At 42.3% G+C, this 23,875-nt stretch overlaps 1 protein-coding gene across 1 annotated transcript in view; it reads left to right on the top strand.

Moving 5' to 3' along the window:
- The first annotated feature begins 6,171 nt into the window (after positions 1 to 6,171).
- The window catches only part of Trappc3l (trafficking protein particle complex subunit 3L), a 46,589-nt gene continuing 28,885 nt past the window's right edge, over positions 6,172 to 23,875 (top strand). The window contains exons 1-3 of the mRNA XM_051164280.1: positions 6,172 to 6,655; positions 10,112 to 10,209; positions 14,949 to 15,048. Coding sequence (XP_051020237.1) covers positions 6,614 to 6,655; positions 10,112 to 10,209; positions 14,949 to 15,048 — 240 coding nt within the window. The 5' untranslated portion in view covers positions 6,172 to 6,613. The remainder of the gene's footprint in view (positions 6,656 to 10,111; positions 10,210 to 14,948; positions 15,049 to 23,875) is intronic.

Below are 23,875 nucleotides of genomic sequence, written 5' to 3'. Positions count from 1 at the left end.
CTGGATGGAGTTTGGTTGGATTTACAAATCTTCATTCTCAAACCCTCAGCTGCATGTGGCAAAACATGTTCTTAGTGAACTGAAACAGTATACTAAAAGTCATCCAAACTGCAACACAGACAGACAGGAAAGTCAAATCCATTTGGAAAATTGTGGTTTTCTTAAAAGTCCATCTATCCCCATCATATAATGGTCATATCCCTGAGTTATTTATAACAGTAAAGGAAAGCATCTGTTTACATGAATACTTATACCTGAATATCCATAGAAACTTCCTTCATTAAAGCTGTAAGCTAAAAATAACCCAAATGTTCATCACCATATGACTGAATTAACAAACTGGTATATGTCCAATATTTACTGCTCTCAGCAGACTCAAAGTAAAAAACAAAAAAACAAAAACAAACAAAAAAACAACAAAAAACAACCCCCCATGAATGAATTAATACTTTTCTAAGTGGAAAATTTGAAAAATAAATATGTATCATGTTCATTTTATAAAACTCTAGAAACTATAGCCAGTCATGGGGCACAAGCCTTTAATCCCAGTGCTTTGGAGGCAGAGGCAGATAGGCTGATGGATCTCTGTGAGTTCAAAGCCCGACTGGTCTATATAGTGAGTTCCAGGGCAGCCAGAGCTACATAGAGAGACCCTGCTTTGAAGAAGTAGAAGAGGAAGAGGAAAAGGAAGAAGAAGAAGAAGAAGAAGAAGAAGAAGAAGAGAAGAAGAAGAAGAAGAAGAAGAAGAAGAAGAAGAAGAAACTCTAGAAAATATAATTGTATACCAAACAGAAAACAGAACAGTGCTTACTGGGAGAGCAGGGAAGGAGGGATAAGAAGAGAGGGACTGTAAAGAAACATGAGACAACTTTTGGGAGGCATACATCTCTGCTCACAGTGTCTGGAGTTGTAGAAGAGATGGCAATGCTATCCAAAGACTTATTCTTTTTCTTTCCCCAGGATGCCAGGTCAGGGCCTGCCAAGCAAGGTCACACCAGGAAGCAACAAACTGGGTCAGAAGGTGAGAGAAGGAAGAGAAAGCCTAGACCAGAACCTTTACTGGTGTATCTGTGGGGAAGAGAAGGCCGACCATGGGAACCCTTAGGATTGGCTTTTAAATCAATCTAATGGGCTTTTGGGTATATTATCCCTGTATGTCTACAATCTGGCAATGGTTGGTTTAGGGCAAGAATCTGTTAACTCAGTATGTGAGCATTAGATAAGGTGATGGCTTTGGCATTTGACCTTTGGCTCACAGGGGAAATACAAGTAGCTTTTTATTTGGCCCTGTAATTAGTGGATAGCAGATAGATAAACATAGAACAGGGTGATAGCAATGTTAATTATATTGATTAAAAACTTGATTTATATACTTTTCAAACTATGGGCCAAACATGTCTTTGTAAAGCATAAACATTTAAGTATGATCACTGAAAGACTAGATATGCCGTGTATAGGTCATTTAAAGCACACAGGGAATAGAAAGAGAGTCTTTATAGGAAAGGAGAGAGTAAATAAAGACAAGTTGACAATAAAGAGAAAAGAAAAACCACAATATAAATGAGACCAAGCACATCAATGATAACAATAAAATATTTTAAAGAACTAAGAATGACTGAGTGCTTACTCTCTGCTAGGCACAACGTTAAGAACACTGAATTTCCTGAATGATCCAGTTTTTGAGGTGTGGCATGTTTAGGGAACTTTCTTAGCAGCACACACAGATGAATGGAGGACTCAAGATTATGACCCATGTTGCCTGACACACATTTTTCTCCATCATACCAGAGATGGTTTAAGCCTGTCAGTGTAATGTTCTAAAAACATCCACACTGCTTACAAGTGATGCTCCCAAAACTGTAACACACACAAAGCTTGAAAACAAAGATTTAGAAGCATGGATCACTGTGAAGAATAATATTAGGAGAAGGCAAGACTCATCTAAAGGGCTAGCTGCACATCCCACCATAATAAAAAATGCATCATGATGATATGATAGCGTCAATTTGTCTGCCCATGATTGCATAACTTTAAAATATATAAACGGAAGATCTAGCCAAACAATAAGGAAGAATTCTTTCACAGGAAGATTTTTAATGTAACACTAGCAAGTCGTCAAATGAACAAAAACAGATAAAAGATTAAAAAGAAAAGAATAAATTTGGCCAGTATTGCCAAAGTCAGACTGCTAAAGGTGCATGGCATTCTAAAAATAAAGGATAAATATTTTATAAGCCCCACAAATAATTTCCCCCTGAGATGTGTTGAAAATGCAGAGGCTCACCAAGAAAAATCTCAGAATCAACATCCAATACGAAGGAAACTGATTCGGAAACCACGACCACAGTGTACTACAGAGCTGGAGTTAGTAACGGATCATACGGGGGGGGGGGGCAAATTGGCCACTGCTTGTGTTGTCTGATACTGACGGGAGGATGGGATTGATATGAGAGAATCTGTGTGTCTGCAGAACCTAACTTACTATCTGGTTCTTCACAGAAAGGCTTGCTGACTTGATGTTAGTCTGTATAAGTAAATTAGCTACAGTGGCGGGTATCCCTGTGGCTCAAGCTCAGCAGTCAACCTCGAGGGGAAAGTTCTGGCCATGAGGTGCACGCTGTATGACGTCACTCTAAAGTAAAGTTGCAAGTACTATTACATATTCTGCGTGGACAGCAACATATGCGGAACTTCAAAAGATGCACAGGAGCGATAACCACCCAGGTCCACAGGGTGATGACCACTAAATAGGAAAGGAAGATAAGGTTAAAGAGAGTTCCAGAGAGTTGAGCTGGCTCGGACCTGCTTTATTGCTTAAAACAAAGCCTGAAGCATATATAGCAAAGCTTGGTAGCACAATACCACATCCTTCCTTGTGTTGATTATCTCGTACCTTGAAATCCATTCATTACAGTATCTGGTATATGAGGAAACGGGGAAGAGCATTTTAGAGCATTCCTTCTCAGAGCCGCATGGGACACAGTAGGGCACTGGCTGAAGCCTGCAGGAGTAAGGGCTTCGTTGATGCAAATCTGCAAAGATGAGTTTTGCAGGTTCCTTCTTGGCATGTCCATGTGTGCTCAATATGGGCAAACCCTTCCTTTGCCCCTCCTCCCACACTTAAGCTTTTCCATCCCTGGGTTCTCCCTTTCGCCTTAACGTCATGTGTGCTGTGTCACCCTGCCCAGGCCTCTCCTAGGTGCTCCTCTCACAAATACGCATGCATCAAAATTCAAAACCAAAACCCACACAGAAAGAACGTCCTTGTCTTTCTGAGCCTGTGACCTCAGTTAATGTAATATATTCCAGTCTCATCTGTTCTCCTGTTAAGTTTCTGGATTTCCGTTTTCTGTATTGTTTACTATAATAAAACTGAATCCCAAAGTTAGTTTATTGTTGTTTGGCCCCCCGTGCCGGCCCTTGCATGTGTACTACTCAGTCAGACCCGGTTTTACAATCTTGCCCTCACTGAGCGCAACAGAGTCTATGACTGGGAAAATCGTATCGGAGCATGACAGCCATCTTTAGGGGATGGGGGGGGGGGCGGTCACAGAACAAACCATACGTTATTTTCATATAAGGAAATCAGGTTAAAACAAACACAGATATCAGCTCGAAATAGAAAGGAGTGTGTGTTTCATGTGTGTGAGTGTGCACAGACACACATGCGTGTGCATGCGTGACTGCACATACACGTGGAGGCGGGCGGGGGGGAAGGCACTGGTGTCTTTCTCTATCACTAAAGTTTATGAGACTGAGGCTTTCACAGAACCAGAAGTTCACTGGTTCACTGTTGGACTGCCTGAGCAGTGACTCTCCCAGAATCTGCCTGTCTCTGCCTGCCAATGCTGGGGTTATAGGCAAATGCAGCTACATCTGCCTTTTTAGGAGGATGCTGGGGATTTGAACTCAGGTCCTCTTGCTTTTACACTGTTACCCATGGAGCCATCTCCCTAGGTCCTAGTAAAGACTCCTTAAGAAGAGACAGGCCTCTTGGTAGCTGGGAGTTGCTGTTTGTCCTCTGTTAGGCTCTTCCCAAGTCTTTACTCAATTGCCCAGCTGCCTCCCAAAGAGCCTGGGCAGCGGTGTCATCTAAGACAGTGTTCACCAGTGGTGTCTGATGCGGGGTAAATTTGACGAGCTCTATGGACACTGCTTTCTCTCAAGCCCAGCTCCAAGTTCTATTCTGTGCCCCTGAAAGAGTCTTACTAAAAGTGGAAGCACAACACTTGGGCATTATTTTGACACAATCCCTGCTCTAGTGCCAGGGCAAACACTGATCACTTACCTTCTGAAGCACCAAACTATGTTTTCGTCTGTTTGAGAGAGGAATGTTTTCACATCAAAATAAGGGGCCTGGAAAACCCAAGGTGCGCACAGATATTAAGAAGTGTTGAAGAGGGCTGAGTTTCGTGGCATGAAACATAGCAAAACAGTGTCCAAGTGACAGTGATTTACAGCTGTGTTTGGTTATGATGTGTGCCGTGCACCCATCAAACACTCAGCGCCTCTTCATGCTCTGGGTCCCATCTGGAGGGCTGTTGGTTAGCAGCGTCTAATCAGTCTGGAGAAAGGAATCCATCTTCTCCTTACTCCCCCCCAGCCTTCTCCCCTACCCCGCTTTTGTTATTTGCTTATTGAGACAGGATTTCTCTGTGTAGCTGTGGATGTCCTGGAACTCACTCTATAGAACAAGCTGGCCTCAAAGTCACAGAAATCTGCCCTCCTCTGCTGGCACCCACAACACCTTGAAGCTTTGTAGCGGCTTTGAGAAGACCACAACACAGCCTTGGTCTTGCATCGCTGTTGACTACAGCGCCACCTTTCCCTCTCTGTAAGGACATAGACTTTCTGTTTTCCTCCAGATCTCCTATCTTGAAGCCTAAATTGCCCCCAAATTGGCAACATGCTGTCAACTGCATAGTCATAGTTCTTTAGAGTCTACTTCTATTTGTGTGTGTGTGTGTGTGTGTGTGTGTGTGTGTGTGTGTGTGTTTACCAACTACATTAGATGGTATAACATAGATAAAAGAGGGCAGCTGGGGGGGGTGGCTGTTTGGAATCTTCAAATGCAGTTCTGTTCCTTACTATCCAGATAAGATTAAAAATCTGTATTAGTCTTTTTTATTTCTATATTCCTATCCTGTAAAATGGCAATGATTATCATATTGACTACTTCAATGACTGTAGTTGAATTAAAATGATATAGATAGTGAAAAACCATACTGCAAGCTATGAATTTGTAAATATAAGGTATTAATTAGTCTGCCCCTAAAAACGCTGTCAAATCTCCAAACCCATTAAAATTGATTTCCCTGAGACCATGGATTCGCAGAGCATAAACAAGTATGGAAATACTTCACATAGTCTAGAAGTCCACCCCATATATCCACCTGCTAGGAACAGCCTGCAGTAATTAGTTTTTATACAGTGCATTATAATGTGTTTTACTGAGCATATCATCTCTTTGATACTAGAATTATTCTGTGAGGTAGGTATTACTATTGCTGTTTCAAAGATGTGGAAACTGAGCCTCAGAGCAATAAAGTCGCTTGCCCATGGCCACACAGCTAGTAATCAAGAGAACTGCAACTGAACTGGAGCCTGGTCAACCATCCTAGGCTCTTTCAACTGTGCCACAGTCTTCTTCAAAGTGCCAGACCGTCTTCACTTTGTATGAAGCGTGTGCTGGAAGCCATAGGACCAATTGTCTCAAGATGCCGGCAACAGAAGACTGCCTTCTCAACCGAACTTTCTGCGCCTATTTCTGGAACAGCTTTGAAATCCCGCACCCTGCAGTTGTCCCAATGAGATTTCTTATTTGAACTTTAAATATCAGTACTTTTGCATAAATAAAGAGGGCCTTCAATAGCTCAGGAACTATCAAAAGAACGCTAAGGGCTTACTCTCTCTGCCAGAATCATTACACATTATTAAACTATAGAGCACCCTTTCTGTGCAACAGCCCTGTAAGAAAATATCCGCCTTATGACTCCTTAAAATTTCTGGGTGCTGTTATGAAAAGTTATCTTTTAAACACAAGATGCTAGATATATTTGAATGCTATAAAGACACAAGAGTCGGAAGGCACTGTTCTGGAGAACAATGCAGAGCTCATTTGTTGATCAGGTTGAAACTCGAAATTTAGTGCCTAAGGTTTGCTGATCCTGTCTCTCTAATTCACAGAACAATCAATACAGGAGTGAATAATGCTAACATTTAGATCTCTCTTGGATTGCGAAGGTTTCTGTTCCTGATTTTAAAGCAATGCCTTGGCACCAGAACAAAACACCACTCATCAACTCCCTGGGGCTACAGAATTTTTAGTGTCTTGGTGCTTTGCGTCTGACTTCACACACACTGTGAGCTTTTATGGGCCTGGATTACAAGTGAGCCTGTTCCTTGGTCAGAGCAGGTTCAGGGGTGCAAGACAGCGCTGTTGTGCGCGCCGATCTTCTCTTCCATTCAGCAAAGAACAAAGGCAGGAGAGAACACTCCTGCAGCAAAGTGAGGAGGAACTTGCTAAGAAAAGGCAAGCGGATTGCTGATGCACGTCTAAGTCACAGTCTGAAGAGAAGAACTGAAGACCATTCTTTACCAAACACCAGGAGAGATGTCTCGCCCTGCACACAAAAGGCCAGAATCTCACAAAATAGTAAGACCTTTTTTTTTTTTTTTTTTTTTCAAAGAGCCTTGCTTCTACCTCCCAGTAAATGTTTCCTGTAGGGATGGTTTGTGTATTTTGGGAAGTGATGTTACAAGTAGAAGGCTTCAGTTAAGCAGAAACATTTAGTGAACAGCCCTTCTGGGACAGTTACAAGTATCTCTTAAGAGTATAGCACAGCACTTAATTGTTATACAGAAGATTTTTAGGATATTCTTTGCTGGCAGATGACTCAGACAATGGTATCAAATATTCCTGTTGCTTCTAAGATAAAATATGAAAACATCAATCCACTACTAAATAGCAAATGAAATGTATAGTCCATTATGTATACATTAAATAGGAAAAGATGATCAAAATATGAGCAACCAAGAGATTATCATTAAAAATTCATTGCCTAGTCTTAAATGTGTTTGTATTTGGTGTGTGCTGTTGTCCTTTCTACATCTTCCAAATTCTTTTATTCTTAAAAATTTTTGGCACATTTAATTTGAAGCAATACTTTTAAAAACTTTCACTCTAGCTTTAGTAATTCAGATATTACAGATACACCTTATGGTTATGTTTACTAGTATATTAATTATTTCTGGTACTAGTGAGGATTTAGTGTAATCAGGTGATTTCATCTCTCTGCTCTCAGGGCTGCATTGACAACCTGGTAGGCACCACAGCTGGAAATGCCTACAAAGATCTTATCTGTAATTCTGGGATCTTGAACCATTTGTCTGTTGAGCTATCAAATGACAAAAATGTATAGTACATACTTCATATTGTGCCTAAATTACCATACAAATACACACACCAGTTAAAACTTTTTTATATTACTGTACCCAAAACCACTGGATATAATTACTAGAGATTTATTTTTCACATGAAAGTGATTGATTTTATTATTTTAAGAAACTCTTGTTGATATTTCTTGGGATCTGTAGTATGGATTTAAGACATTAAAGTATGCTAGATATACAGTTCAAAGTATAATCTCTGGTCATGAAACAAGATGAAGAAATAGATATTTATGGACATTGTACTTGAAACTCATTAAAAAGTGTATTTCCTCTCTCTCTTCCTCTCTCTCTCTCTCTCTCTCTCTCTCTCTCTCTCTCTCTCTCTCTCTCTCTCTCTAAGGTTCCCCTGTATAGCATTGGTTTCCCTGGACTGTTTCTTTGCTTTGTTTTTGTTTTTAGAGACAGGGTTTCTCTGTGTACCCTTGGCTGTCCTAGACTCACTTTGTAGACCAGGCTGGCCTTGAACTCACAGCAATCTGCCAGTCTCTGCCTCCTGAGTGTTGGGTTTAAAGGCGTGCATCACCATGCCTGTCACCCTAGACACTTTGTAGACCAGGCTGGCCTTGAACTCACAGTAATCTGCTTTTGCCTCCCAGAGTGCTGGGATTACAGGCATGCACCATCACACCAGGCAGAAATAAACATGTTTCAAGACGTATTAATATATCCCATGGGAGAGAGAGCACCTGAGACTCCAGGCTATGACTCATAGGAGGGGCGCAATTTTATCTCTCTCCTCTGTACAAATTCTTATTTGTATAGAGTGGCAACAAACACGTTCCTCCTTTTCCTCTCCCCTTCCTCCTTCCTCTCCCCCTTTTTCCATCTCACTCTCTCCCCATCTCCCCACCATCCTTTCTCTTTCTCTCCCCCTCCCTTTCCCCCTTCTCGCTCCCTCTTCTCACTCCACCCCCACTCACCTTTGCTTATTTCTCTGCTCTAGCAGCGCTTTGTTTTCTCCTGTGGCTTCTTCAACGTGAGGCAGAAGCTTCATTTAAAACTCATGGGTATTTGTTGTGTTCTATACTCAGGCTCTTGGAAAGTTTATACCCGAAGGACAGAAATAGAGTTGAATATTTGTGACCCTTTGTGTTAGGTTAACGCTCTTTTTGTTCACCTCTTTTCCTTACCATCCCTTATTTCCTGGTAAAAGCATTAACATTATTTTCCTGTACCTGAGTTATATATATTACAATTAACATGCAATATAAAGTAATTTATAATGTCCATGCTAACATATCCTTTTGGCATTTTATTCCTAGTTTTCACATAAATTGGGCCCTTATGTAACAACTAATATTTAGAGTCTTTAAAAATTTAGCATTAATAAATATTTTCATTGATGAAGAGGCATATTTGTTATGATATAAACCCACATATATTATTCAGGTACTCCCCCCACTCCCGTTGGGGCCAGTGAGACATTAGGTCAACACTGTAATTATTTGAATAAAAAGTTATGATGTTTTATAGAAGTTGTTTGATTGAATAAGCGTTTTATTGTTTTTTTAAAGCCCTTCACACTCATCTTTAAAATATAAACCCATACGTTATCAAGCCTCTGCTCCTTTACATATGAAGCTAAGACACTTGATGGTAGAGGTAAGGACGGCCCTCCAAGCCTGAAATCCATATTGACCTCTCACAAAAAAATACAATACAGTATAGGAAACAAATTTTCAACAGTGGTTCCATTCCCACCTCCCAGTTCCATTTGCCTCTGCTCCCTCCACACATGCACCTCAGTGATTAGGTCCATGTTAGAGTTGGATCGTGGAGCTGGAGGGGCCCGTCTGTCTCTAGATGGCTAGGCAAGTTCCTGCATCCTCTGGGTCCTCTTTTGTGCCTGTAGGATGGACTGTATGGAACAAGTTCTTACCAAGCGTTTCTCCCTTTCAGAGGCTCCTCCTGGCAAGAGCAAGGCAGACTTTTTTAAATGCATTGATCAGATTTTGTTTTCTGATTCCTTTATTTTCATCTCCTCTGTGCTAAGTGAAGCCTGACTAGACCCCTTTTTGCTTATAATTCACAATAAAAATGGAACATAATTGGAGTTCTATCTTTCTATTTTTATTTTTTTTTTTTAATTTTTTGGAGTTCTATTTTTTAAAAAGCAACTAATGTCTATATTTGGGTCCTCTAAATTTCTCCTCTTTTCCTTAAGCAAAAAGCAGAAAGAAGTCCAGCTGGCTTGCTACGGTGGTCAAGATCTGCCCTTGAAGCTTTCGTTGGCAGATCTAGGATTCAGAAGGGACCATGCAAGCTCACAACAAGCCTCATCAGTTATTCTTTACAGCCAGAACCAGGAGCATAAAACACAAGCCTTCCCATAATAATCATATGCGAAATTCATAGTTTTTAAAGGCCGCCCTCCGTGAAAATACGCACCAAGGTGTGCAGTCGATACCGATGCGGAGGACGATGCTCTTGTGTGAGATCGCAGACTTTACCTCTCAGCTGTTCTCACAGCCTAGCAATATGTGCAGATGTAAATGATGACTCAAGGGTGCAAGTTGTTGCAGAGTCGGGAGCATGGGAAAGGTGAACAATTGATCTCTGAGCCTGATTCCAACCCATAGATTAAAAATAAATAACATAGCAATGTACTGTCATAACTGGAAGTAACAAAACCATGTGTCCCTGCCCCGCCCCCCTACAGAACAAAGACCTTTTTGTACTCACCTATGGAGCTCTGGTTGCTCAGCTATGCAAGGATTATGAAAAAGATGAAGATGTAAACAAATACTTGGATAAAATGTAAGTGTCAGTCTCATTGCTGTAGAATATCTACTGCTTGTTGGTATCACCATGTTTTCCTGTCTGTAATGGCTTGCTCCACTCACCAGCCCCTCCTCGGCTTCTATGAGCCACACCAGAGAGTGGCGCATAATTTCTTATAACTCAGTTAGAAATAGTGGGAAGGAACTTTACACGCGAGTCCTCTCCTCTCGGGTAGGAAATGGTTTCTTTATTAGTCACGTAAGAGCAACTGACGTGATGGGACAAAGGTGTTCTTTTAGGAAGATGATGGATGATCTAATTTGATTTTGAACTTTCACAAGTCCTTACAGTGAAAGTGTTTGCTTACATAAGCATGGGCCACCTATTGCAGGGCTAAGCAATCGATAAGCAAAACAGAAAGCTAACGGTCAGTCGTCCCCTGAGAAGAATGACACACGGGGCATTTGATGGAAAAGCGACTCATCTTCCTGTTTAGTACTGCCACTAATTCGAAAGATTTAGAATAAAGAAACCCAATCTGTTCTTTTAAAATAAAGCCCATTTTTATTTTTATTTTCAGTGGTGAAGATTCCTCCAGCTTATGTTTAGCCTTCTAATCTCCCGAAAAATGATCAAATAATTGCAACGATGTCACAATCTTTAATGTTTTATGAGCACATATGTATTACATGTAATAATGGGTCTCAGCATGACTCTCACACATGTTCACAATATATTCTCATCATAGGCACTCCCATTATCCTCTCCTGTCCTCCTCTCATCTCCACGACTCCCCTTCCTCTTCTCACCCAAGCCCACTTCTGTTTTCATGTCTTTATTATACCCTGTGAATTCCATTAGGGTGATTTACAGGAGGATGACCACCTTACCAGTGGCTATATCACTGAATGTCTCTCCCTCTCCTATCAACCATTAACTGCATAGAAACAGAAGGACAGGACCCCAAGAGCCCATCCCCCTTTCATAACAGAGTGCTGATTGGCCCACTTTTGTACAAACCCTGTGTGGGTAGCTACAGCTGCTGTGAGTGCAACAGTCACTTCAAGCCCAGATGTCAACGTTCCTTACCTCTCCTCATCCTATTCCTCCCTTTCTACTTCTTCGTCCTCAATGTTCTCTACATCTTGAAAGGAGTGATACTTGGCATTTAGTGTGGCATTTAATAGTCATTTATTTTCAGTGTTCTGAGCATAAAGGAGTCACTGTTGTCAACTGCAAAAACAAACAAGCAAACCCCCTTTCTCTTACCAAAGCCAGCAGCAGCAGCACTATTATATAGATATAAACACAATCATTTATACAGCAGTTTGCTGTGTTCATCGTGTGCACTAAGCAAAACAACAGCAGTAGCTTCCCTCCTAGGGTCTAGGACCTCCCCGACATGTTCTTCTCTTTGGGTTTACAGTCTGAAACATGAGTCTCTCCCCATCGAGAGGTCATCCAATCCAGTCAGAAAGCTGTTATCACATAACAGGCTTGCACCATGGTACTCACTTTGCCTGGCTGGTCAGTACTGGTCCTCAGAGGTCCCACAGCTGCTAAAGACAGTTCTCCCAGCAGCCTACATAACACCCAGTGCTAGGAGGATGGCAAGTTAGCCAGAAGCTTCTAGTCCAGGGCCAGCTTGATTTATCTATGCCTTGCAACCAAGCTGCTTGTGTCTTCAGGAATGATACCTGACTAGGACAGCATAGTTTGATGTGAAACCAACAGCAGCAGCAGCAGCAGCAGCAGCAGCAATTTCCTACATTGTTTTTAAGACCTCAGGGACCTCCATGATCAAGAACTCATAGGGAGACAGCTCAATCATGTGTGTGTGTGTGTGTGTGTGTGTGTGTGTGTGTGTGTGTGTGTGTGTGTGTGTCACAAGCCAAAGCATGCATGTAGAAGTCAGGAGGCTACTCTGGGATCTTGTCTCAATTCTCCCACTTCTGGGCTCTGGGGATCAAACACAGGTCATGAGGTCTGTGCACAAACACCTCTACCTGCTAAGTAAGCTCCCTTTTGAGGCAGGATCTCTCACCAAACACCAAGCTCGCTGATTGTCCAAACTGGCTGTCAGCAAGCTCTGCCCAGTTCCCCTAGTGGTAAAGTTGACAGACACAAGCCAGCATGCCTAGCTTTCATATATGTGCTGGGGATCTGAGATCCAGCCTTCATGCTTACATATCAGGCACTTTACTGACTGAGCCATCTCCCCATTTAGGCCATAACTTTATTTATGTTTATTGGTTTATCAAATATTAAATCTCCTAATAGCTTTTTCATACACCCTGGGTTTGTTGACCCACTCAATCACCTGTTCTCTCCCCATCTGCCCAACTGACCTTCCCACTTAAACTGTTCTAGCTCTGGAGTTTTTGTAATCTCCTAATTATGGACTCTGAAAGGGGCTATAGCAGAGTCATAACTGGGAAATATGTATGAATTATAAGATTTATTCAGGTAGGGTTGAAGAAGAAATTGAGCCTAGGTTTTTAAGAATGGTAAAAAAAAAAAAGAGCCCATGGTGTTTTTCCAGGAGAATGCAGAGAAAGTCAATACAAAGAAAAGCTTGAAAAAAAAGGTTTAAATTCCTATTCTCTTCTGTTTTTATGTGCTTATACTCTTCTTTCAGAGTAAGGTTTTGTTTGTTTGTTTGTTTGTTTGTAGGTTTAGCACACATAATTTTGTTGCATTTCTTGTTAGTTGCTTTTTCAAAGAAGCAAATGTCTGGACAGTATCTGCAGCCTCTTTCCTTTCTTCCATAGCTGAAGTGTCTGAGGCCATGAGAGATGATACCATCAGTTAAGCTTAGGACACATACATCTGATGTAACAGTTCTAGAAAAGACTCCAATTTCTTTGACTTACATTAATTAATTCTGTATTATTTGTCGATATGCCATAGAAGACAAGGAACTCCAGTGTTTGATTAAACATGTGTTTTGGTGAACCCACTGCACACCCTAACAAGTGTGACTGCAACAATAGTAGGCAAAGAAGAAAACTTGAGATACTGCAGCAAGGCCTTTCTCAATAAAAAAGGTTTCACATTTGAATTTCTTGACTAGTTTCTGAGAGCATTTCACATTTTAAATTACACACACACACACACACACACACACACACACACACACACGTACTTTGTAGAGAGGTATCCCTTGGTGGAAGCCAAATACATACATTACTGTGTATGTACAGTATGTGTGATGCTCATTGCATATTTCTCTTATCCTTGCACCTCCTCCCCCTCCCCCCATGGCTGAGCTTATAACTATACATAAAGATAATTAACAAATATTGGACTTTTAAGGTCCCCATTCAGCTGTCTTTTGGAATAGACAAATTGGTCTTATCTTTGTAGTTATGAGCCTAGACTTTAAGGGTTGAGCCCCTGTAGTCCCCCCCACCACTTTCTCTCTGCATAGAACTCCTGTTTAATAAATAGAACATCAAAGTAGACTTGGTGAATTATTAAGGACTCTGACCTTAAATCCATCTCTCCATAACTGCCAAGCTACCATTGACTTTTCCACTTTTTAGGTTCCAAGGCACAACTATTGCCTTGGAAAACTCCAACCCTGATTTTCTTGGGTTTTTCTCTTACTCTGTCCAGATGGTTTCATTTGTCGTTTTCTATATGGCTGTGAAAGTAAAGGCCTTTCTGGCAAGGGGAGGGGGAAACATTTAGAAAAAAATAACATTCTTTTTTGCTTCTATGCTAAGGTCTTATTTCTGTAACTGAATTAGGAGTTCTTAAGAGACAGAGATTGTAGTATCTCTTGAAATCCTTCTTAGAAATTTAAGTTTCTCAAGTTGTCTTCTTCAAGAACATCTCAGCCACTGAAGTATGTCACGACACCTCAGTGAGAGTTTTTTGAACTGTATTCCAGCTACTGTTAGAGGAAGTGTATTGGGTGCAGTCAGGAGGTGAAGACATGCCTTCCCCCAGGACCCTCATTCTAGCATCAATGGAGTGAAAAATGTATTTTCTGAAGTTGCTTGCTTACCTTGGCGCACGCGCACACACACACACACACACACACACACACACACACACAGAGACACATAGACACACACAAAGGTGGAGAGAAGACTAGGAGGAAGGAGAGGGGCACATAAGCTTAAGAAACCTTCTCTGGTAACTAAAGAAAAAATTCTCTGTTCCCTTCCCCTCTTTATTGCACAGCTCCTCTTGTGAATGCAGCTCCCCTGAAATGAGTAATGTTTACCGCCTGTATTGTTCTTGGCTGGTGCCTTAGTTTGAGCGGGATACCCTATGAGCATATACAGGGGAGGTAATCCCCCTCACGAACAACCATAGGGGAGGGGAATAATGGGAAAATGGGAGGGAGGGAAGAATGGGAGGATACAAGGGATGGGATAACCATTGAGATGTAACAAGAATAAATTAATAAAAAAAAAAAAGAAAAGAAATGAGCAATGTGTACACCAAAGAAAGCTTGGGTAGCCAGGACCACACCCGCAGCAGGAAAGTCAGCAAGGATCTTTCTGTTGCACAATAAGTAACAACAAGAACTCTTAGGCCCCAGGCAATCCTTCTCTGAATTTACAGTCAAGTTTGGGCCAGTCTCAACTCCAGGCACATGCCTCTGCTCAGAGAGGCTAATTAATGTCTCATGGATACACTCTTCTCTGCTTCTGTGGTCTACAGAACACACACACACAGACCTATTATCTAAGACAAGTTGATCTGTTATATCAGCATAATTTGTTATCAACTGTGCAAATCACACTTTACTTCACCCGCAGGGGTTATGGTATTGGAACACGGCTGGTGGAAGATTTTTTGGCTCGGTCCTGTGTGAGAAGATGCCATAGTTATTCGGAAATTATCGACATAATCGCCCAGGTAATGCATTTCTGGTTCTGTCCGTGTGTCTTGGGAACATGTTAAGCATGAGGCTATAACAGCTATAATCCCTATAATCCATACCGTTTGGGAGAAGAGACAAAAGATTGTGTGGTCCAGGTCTGTCTGTGCTAAGTAGTAAGTTCCAGGCCAGCCTAAACTAGGCGAGATTCTGTCCGCTAAACAAAGCAAACAATAAACAACTTGAATTCTCAAAACAAAAACAAAATAAATAGCCTGAAGTCTTTCTGAGTTTGGTAGTTTTCAGTTCTGACTACACAGGCTCCTTCTGCACATGTTGCTAGGTGCTGAGGCAGGGGATTGTGATGGAAAAGCTTTGTATTTTCATACAGAGGTATAACTATTATGAACTGAAGACCAAGTTTCCAAACTGAGTTCAAATATATATTTGAAATACATGCTTCAAATATTATATATATTGCATATATAATTACTGGCTGGTTTTATGTAGCTAGAGTCATCAGAGAGGAAGGAGCCTCAGTTGAGGAAATGCCTCCAGGAGATCCAGCTGTAAGACATTTTCTCAATTAGTGATCAATGGGGGAGGGTCCAGCCCAGAGTGGATGATGCCATCCCTGGGCTGGAGGTCCTGGGTTTTATTAGAAAGCAGGCTGGGTAAGCCATGAGAAGCAAGCCAGTAAGCAGCACCCCTCCATGGCCTCTACATCAGAGTCTAGCCCTCTTGAATTCCTGTCCTGATTTCCTCCCATGATCTGGAAGTGTAAACCAAATAAACCCTTACCTCCCCAACTTGTTTTTTGTTCATGGTGTTTTCATCACAGCAATAGAAACCTATTCCATGATATGTGTATGTTTTTGCATGTGTGTGAGGAGATAGAGAAAATATGCATGAGAGAGAGAGAGAGAGAGAGAGAGAGAGAGTAAAAAAACCTTTCAAGGTGTGTGAGTATATATGAATATATATGCATATGTATGTATATATATATGTGTGTGAGAAATGGTATATGTGTGTGAGTTTGTGTGTGAGAGTGTGTGAGTATGTGAGAGTGTTGTGAGAGTGAGCATGTATATGAGAGAGTGTGTGTGAGAGAGAGTGTACAAGAGAGAGTGAGTGTGTGTATGAGAGAGAGAGAGAGAGAGAGAGAGAGAGAGAGAGAGAGAGAGAGAGAATGCACGTGTGTGCACGTGTGCCACATTGGTAGCAGTGTTTTATAGAGTATTGGGAAGGTAGCTTGGCTTGTAAAGTATCTGTCCCACAAGCTCGAGGACCCAAGTTCAGATCTCCATCAGGGTTACAGCTGGAAAGTTTTCGGATGACCTGAGGGTGCCGATCTGCAGAAAGAAGTCTCCAACAGCAGCATCTCTGGCAGATGTTGAAGGCTGACAAGTCGCCTTGGAGGCTGGAAGCAGCTGCAGAGATGCAATCCTTTATGCAGCCAGTGTGTGGTCCTGGACGCTGTGAAAGGAACAATTTCCCCAGTAGGCAGCCACAGGTCAGGGACCACAGGATGGAGTGGTGGGGGCCTGGACAGACTTTTCCCAGTCTAAGGGATAGCGGGGGCAGAGACAAACAAGGCAGCAAGGGGGTGGGTCCTGAAGCCGGCAGGCTTCTTCCTGAAAAGATGACCTGAATTTCTAGGGAACAAACTAAGCCCCAGATAGGCTGAATGTAGGTATGAAAATAAGGTGGAAAAAATGAGACCAATGAGAGAAGAGCTGTCAAATCTAGAGGGAGGAGGGCTCTAAACCAGCCAAAAGTTGACAAAAAAAAAAAAAAATCGCAATCAGGTCTACTGCTCTCTGTGTCTACAGAAGTAGGGAAATGGATAGATAGGTAGGTAGGTAGATAGATAGATAGATAGATAGATAGATAGATAGATAGATAGACAGATAGATTAGGTAGATTTTGGCTGCTGATTTCATTCAGCCTAGGGTTTTCGCCCATCGTTTGTGTTTCCTTCACTTATTTCTACAACCACATATGCTTTGCAAGTGCTTTGTGAAGGTAAACAGGGCATCATGGGCAACCTTAAAGCAGACATGCCCCCAAACCAGTACCAAATGTGATCGTGTGGCAGAGATGATTTCCCAGAGCAGTATTTTCCCAAGAGAAAAGTCAAGATTCCTGTGCCTTACTCGATATGTGCTAGCTAGTCCTACACAGCCCTGGTGTGTGGAAGACAGCTTGGAATCATGCAAGACTAGCTCACCTTTCTTAGAATAACACGACTTTAGCCAGAGTCCTTTCGTCTCAGACCTGTGGTTATCAGGCCAGGGTTGTCATTCTGTGACCTACTTAGTATTCGAGGATACAAGGTACGTAGGAGGCCTTGGTATGCTGTGGAATCCAGTTCACCCAACATGCCTACTCAGACGGTTTCGTCCCCTTTGCTCTTCTGAGCCCTGAGATTTACATACGCGGTGAAGCTGACTGTTCACACGAACAGCTTTGACCCCACCACACAACACTCGCCCCGTGATTCTGAAGGCAGGCCTGCCCTTTTCCCTTCAGTCTCACAGCCTCTCTGTGAAGGTAGAACAGGAGCTGACTATTGTCATTTTTTTTCAACAAGAAAACCAACATCCAGAAAGAATATGATGGAAATGAGTAAGATACACGAAGAAATAAAATTCAAAACCACAGTTCAAATGAAATTTGTCTCTACTGTAGTACAATTATTACTATTATTATCTTATGGTTAGTGAACCAAGAAGCTAAGATTGAAAGTTGTTTCTACTGTAGTATTATTATTATTACTATTATTATTTTAGGGCTAGGGAACCATGAAGCTGAGATTAGAATCCTGCTATCTTCCAACTTCGGCACAGGGAACGTAACATATCATTAAACAGATTAAAAAAAAGAAAAGAAGCTCCTCTCCATAGGTACTTGTAGAACAAGCAAGATTCTGCAGCATTGTTTTTTGTGTGTGTGTTCCTGTGTGGGAGTGCATGTAAGTGTAGACGCACGTGCATGGAGTCCAGGCCTCAACCCCAGATGTCATTCCTCGGGTACTACCTTCCTTGAGTTTTGAGATGAGGTCTCCCTTTATCATGGATTTCCCCATTCACCTGGGTTGCCTGGCCTGAGAGCCCCAGGGGTCTGCCCAGAGCATCCTCCACTGTCTCTGGGATTATAACCTATGTCATCATCACATCTGCCTTTTTCACATGTGGATTCCGGGGACCAAGCTCAGGTCCTTATGCTTGTGGGACAGGCACTTTGTCAACTGAAAGCAGAAGTCTTAAAAAAATAAAATTGCCTTTTCATTAAGCCAATTATGTGAGGGATAGAATAAAAATGCTTGTCATTTTAACATAGATACTGTAACTGAAATATATTAGCATATATGGCCCTGGTTATTGTGTTTTCTGTTGGTAGCTCTCCAAATCCTTTTGATCAGTGGTCACTGTATTCCAATAATGATGAATCTGATATTTCCTTGGGAATGACTTCCGTTGGCCTTTACCTGAATTTATCCCAGTGTCTTTTTGTTCTGTTTTGGTTTGGTTTTTGCTTTTTCGAGACAGAGTTTCTCTGTGTAGCTTTGGCTGACCTGGACTCACTTTGTAGACCTGGCTGGCCTCAAACTCACAGAGATCCACCTGCTTCTGCCTCCCAAGTGCTGGGATTAAAGGCATGTGCCACCAAGCCCAGCTCACAGCCCTGTTTAAAAGGACACAATTAGCAGATTATTTTAAAAAATCAGTTAACAGCAATATCCAGTTGAGGATGGAGGTTTGTGTAGCCTGGTATTGAGAAGTGGGGGTTGCTTTCTGTCTCACATTGAAAGATTGGAACTCATCTGATCTGTGCTCAGTGTATTGGGATGCACTGGAGACTGGCTGTTGGGCTAAGTGAACTCCAGAACACATGAGGCCTTTACCATGTAAGTCAGAAAAAAGAGAAGGAAACTAGGCTTCTGTGATGGCTAGTCTTATGGCAACCTGACACACAAATCAGAGTTATCTGTAAGGAGGGACTTTAATTGAGAAAAGATCAGGCTGAAAGGCATTTTCTTAATTAGTGACTGATGGGGTAGAGTCCAGCACATTGTGAGTGGTGCCCTTCCTGAGCTGCTGGTCTTGAGTTCTGTAAGAAAGCAGACTGAGCAAGACATGAGGGGCTAGCCAGTAAACAGCATCCCTCCATGGGCTCCGCATCAGCTCCTGTCTCTGGGTTCTTGCCCTGTCTGAGTTCCTGTCCCAACTTCCTTCAATGATAAACAATGGTGTGGAAATATAAGCCAAACAAACCTTTTCCTTCCCAACTTGCTTTGTTGGGATCACAGCTTGTCTTTGATCACAGCAGTCAAAACCGTAACTAAAACAGCTTCTCTAGTAGGAAAGGAATCCATGTAGGAACTGTTAGAGTGTAATGGCATAAACTATAATTCCAGCATTTGGGAGTTTGAGGCAGGAGGATCGTGAGTTCAGGACCAACCAAAGGTACACAGAAAGTGAAGCCAGCTATAGAATGAGACCCTGTCTCAATAGAAAACAACAACCAAAAAAACAAACAAACAAACAAAAAAAACCAAAAACTAGAAATAACTTTGTCCCTAATAAAAATTATTTTCCAAAGAATCTCCAACAAATAATTATTTATGAACTTTTTTCTTAGAGGTGGCTATGATGATGAAAGCCTCACATGGAATGTTCATACCACCTGTGCAGCCTAGAAAATGTTTTATGTGTGCTGTTAGCTACAGGGAGATTACACAGCCAAACCCCAAAACAACAATTACAGTGTGAACTATGGTGCATGCTTAGTAGTTCGTGTTTAGGGACCTAAGCCAGAACTTGGTAGTTGGTAAAACTAGTATTAGTTGGAAAGTGATGGGGGCAAGGAGACGAAAAGGAAGAGGGAAGGGAGGAAGGAGAGGGAAGAAATGAAAGCAAGCTTTTGTTTAAGGCCTTTGGAAAGAGAGCTTCTCTCTAACCGGGAGGGGCATGGGAACGCTCCCCGGCTGTTATGGGGCTCCCTCAGCCCCTTTCATGAGGATCTATGGTGTGTTCATACCTGGCAGTGAAGTTTTCTCAGTAGAAATTGAACAAGAGCAGTCTCTATGGACCAGATTAGAGAGGAACCTAGCAGAAAGTGGTACATGGGGCATGAGGAAGGAAGAGAAGAAAACCAGGGAAGGGAAGGGGAGGGAAGGGAAGGGAAGAGGAGGGGAGGGGAGGGGAGAGGAGGGAGGGAAAGGGAAGGGAGGGGAGGAGAAGAGAGGGGAGGAGAAGGGAGGGGAGGGGAAGGGAGGAAAAGGGGAGGGGAGGGGAGGGAAAGGAAGGGAAGAGAAAGGATGGGAGGCAGGGAGGGGCAGAGAAAAAACAAAAAGAACTCAAACAAAAACAGTGGGAAAAATAGTATCTCAGCTAAGGAGAAAAAAAAAGGTCCACACCAATCTCCCCCACTAAGAGTGCAGTGCACATTCTGTCTTTAACAGTAATAAAGCAACTTCTACAGATACCAGCCTGGGAGCTACATAATACTTGACTTTCAGAGCTAAGATTAAAAACGTGTAGGATGTCTGCTTTCCATCACTCCCTTCTCTAAATGTTTCGTGGCTTGTCAGCCATCCTGTCACATGTACCTTCTTGCTTGTCTGCTATCTTCTGTCCTCAGTGTAGTTGCGTTCCTACTCCTGCACAAGTTTTGTTGTTGGTTTCTTGGGGTTTTTTTTTTTTCTTGTTTTTGTTTTTTTTTTGTTTGTTTTAGCATTTTCTCATTCTCACAAATGGAGCGGCTGTCTCCTGGACACCTCTTCCTTCCAAGGCCTAGTTTTCACCTCTTAATTTTTGTCTCTTTAAAAAAAAAAAAAAAAAAGCCCTTACCTATGGTGATGATGTCACCCGCTTCAGGAGCATTTTGACACAGATGCAAGGTCAGGCTTTAGCTATGTACACACCCACTGATGCTTTCCTTATAATTAGCAGCTTTCATGAAAAGATCTGGCCTTTAGCAGCATTATCTCATTAACCCTGTAAACTCTTCAGAGGAAGCAGGTGGTAAATGTGGCTGAGTCAGTTTCAGAGAACTAGGACAAATTCAGACGAGTTTAGTCATAGCTTATGCCCTGAGAGCATAGCAGAGTCCGAATGGCGGCAGTGGTTGTTTCGCTTGGCTGCTCGCTCAGACCAAGCACAGTGTGGAGCTCTCTGCCTTCCTTCTAAAGGACTGAACATGCATATCCTCCTGCCACCGTGGAAGCTACCCTGGCTGTCTTGAGATCAGAGAAAGAGAAAGGACACACACATTTCAAGCGAATTTATTAAACAGGGAAATGTATGTCCAGACCAGATCATTCCTCTGAGAAAGTTGGGAGAATGTTGGATGAGAACAGGGCTCCTGAACTTGACATCCACTCTGCGATGCTCTGCCTTTCAGAGCCCAGGGCTGGGCTGCTTCGAGGGCTAACAGCATTCTCTCTCTCATGTGTTCTTTGTACTTTCCAGGATCAGACCATGTCTTTCAGTGTGTATAAGATCTCAAATTTTGCCATCTAGTGGCCTGAAGAAAAATCTCACAGGAGAGGAGGGTAGCAACACATTCCTTTTTTTTTTCTTTTCTTTTCTTTCTTTTTTCTTTTTTATTAATTTATTCATATTACATTTCGATTGTGAGATGATAGGCTAACTCTAAGTTTAATTTTCTGTAACATAAAAACAGATTCGGGTTTAAAATGTGACTATATCATCTACAAGGTTAATTTTTGTAGTTGCATCCAAGTACAGTTACAAATCTAAATAAGAAGCAGAGCCAGGCTTTAATAACCATGTGTCCTGGATGCTTTTTTGTCAACTCAATGCAAACTAGAACAGCAGTTGTCAACCTGTGGATCACGCCTCCTTTGGGAAGTCAAAAGATCCTTCTATGTGGGTCGCCTAGGACCATCTACATATCAGATGTTTACACTGAGATTATAAAGTAACAAAATTACAGCTATGAAGTAGTGACAAATAATTTTATGGTTGGGGGTCACCACAACATGAGGACTTGTACCAAAGGGTCACAGCATTAGGAAGGTTGAGAACCACTGAACTAGAGTTATCTGGGAAGAAAAACTTATGTTGAAAAAAGCACCTCCAAGATATTGACTGTAGGTAAGTCTGAGGGGAATTTTTGGTTATGTTTTTTGTTTTTTGTTTTGTTTTGTTTTGAGACAGGGTTTCTCTGTGTCCTTGGCTGTCCCGGACTCGGCTTGTAGACCGGGCTGTCCTTGAACTCACAGCTATCCACCTGCCTCGGCCTTCCTGAATGTTGGGATTACAGGCGTGTGTCACCACAGCCCTGCTGGCTGTGTTGTTTTATAACAGTATCAGAGACCTAGTTAGGGCATTGTGGCTGCCACAACTGTAGGTTTAACAAGCTACTTATCAGAAATCTTGAAAAACAAATTGTGTCTGGACTGGGGATGTACTTTTTCTCCTCCTCATTATCTCGCAAACACAGGGTAACAGACATGTATATGACATGAATAGATTTTCTCTGTTTTTGTTTTCCATTAATGTATTTATTTATTCACTTAACATCCTGATCGCAGCCCCCTCCCTCCTCTCCTCCCAGACTCACCCTCACATCCTCCCCCCCACCCCCATTCACCTTCCCCTTCTCTGAGTTACCAACCCACCCTGGCACATCAAGTCACAGCAGGACTAAGCACATCCTCTCCCACTGATGCCAGACAAGGCAGACCAGCTAGGGGAAAGGGATCTGAAGGCAGGCAATAGAATCAGAGACAGCCCCTACTCCAATTCTTAGGGGACCCACATGATGACCGAGCTGCACATCTGCTACATATGTGCAGGAGGCCTAGGTCCAGGCCATGTATGCTCTTTGGCTGGTGGTTCAGTCTCTGTGAATCCCCATGGGCCCAGGTTAGATTACTCTGTAGGTCTTCTTGTGGTGTCCTTGACCCCTCTGGCTCCGTCAATCCTTCCCCCAACTCTTCTACAAGACTCCCTGAGCTCCACCTATTGTTTGGCTATGAGTCTCTGCATCTGTTTCCATCAGCTGTTAGGTGGAGCCTCTCAGAGACCTGGGGTTCCTGTCTGCAAACATAGCAGAGCATCAATTGGTTGTCAGAGGTTGGTTTTCTTCCTCAGGGTGGGTCTCAAGTTGGGCCGGGGTCTTTGGTTGGCCACTCCCTCAATCTTTTCTCCATCTTCATCCCTGCACATCTTGTAGGCAGGACAGATTTTGTGTTGAAGGTTTTGTGGGTGGGTGGGTGTTCCCCTCCCTCCACTGGGAATCATGCCTGGCTACAGGAGGTGGCCCCTTCAAGTTCTGTATATCCCACTGCTAGGAGTCTCAGAGAAAAAGTAGAGAGTAAAAAGATTGGCTTAACTTGGAACGTTGAACTCAGGCTTGAAATACTAAACCTGAATATACTGTACTTGTTGAAATACCAGAAAAAAAATCCTTTTATACTGTAACTTAAAATTTACCTTCATTAAATAATATGTGCAATGAAATTTTTTTGGAGAGTGATATAAAATCAATGAAATAGCTGAAAAGAAATGGTCACAGAAAGCAAAGGATGCCTAGCGCGGGGGAGGGGCGGAAATCTACATAGTGACTGTGGTAAATATATATTCCAGGCAGTGGTTCTCTCTTCCTAATGCTGCAGCACTTTAATACAGTTCCTCATGCTGTGGTGACCCCAGGCATGAAATTATTTTTGCTGCTGCTTCATAACTGTAATTTTGCTACTGTTATGAATCATAGTGTGACCATCTGTGCTTTCCAATGGTCTTAGGCGACCCCTGTGAAAGGATCATTTGACTCCAAAGGGGTTGTGGCCCACAGGTTGAGAACCACTGCTCTAGGGCAAAAAATTTGGGG

This window comes from Acomys russatus, chromosome 21 (assembly GCF_903995435.1).
Source record: "Acomys russatus chromosome 21, mAcoRus1.1, whole genome shotgun sequence".
Classification (NCBI taxonomy): domain Eukaryota; kingdom Metazoa; phylum Chordata; class Mammalia; order Rodentia; family Muridae; genus Acomys; species Acomys russatus.
The sequence above is the reverse complement of the archived record's forward strand: the minus strand, read 5'-3'. Positions and strand labels throughout refer to the sequence as shown.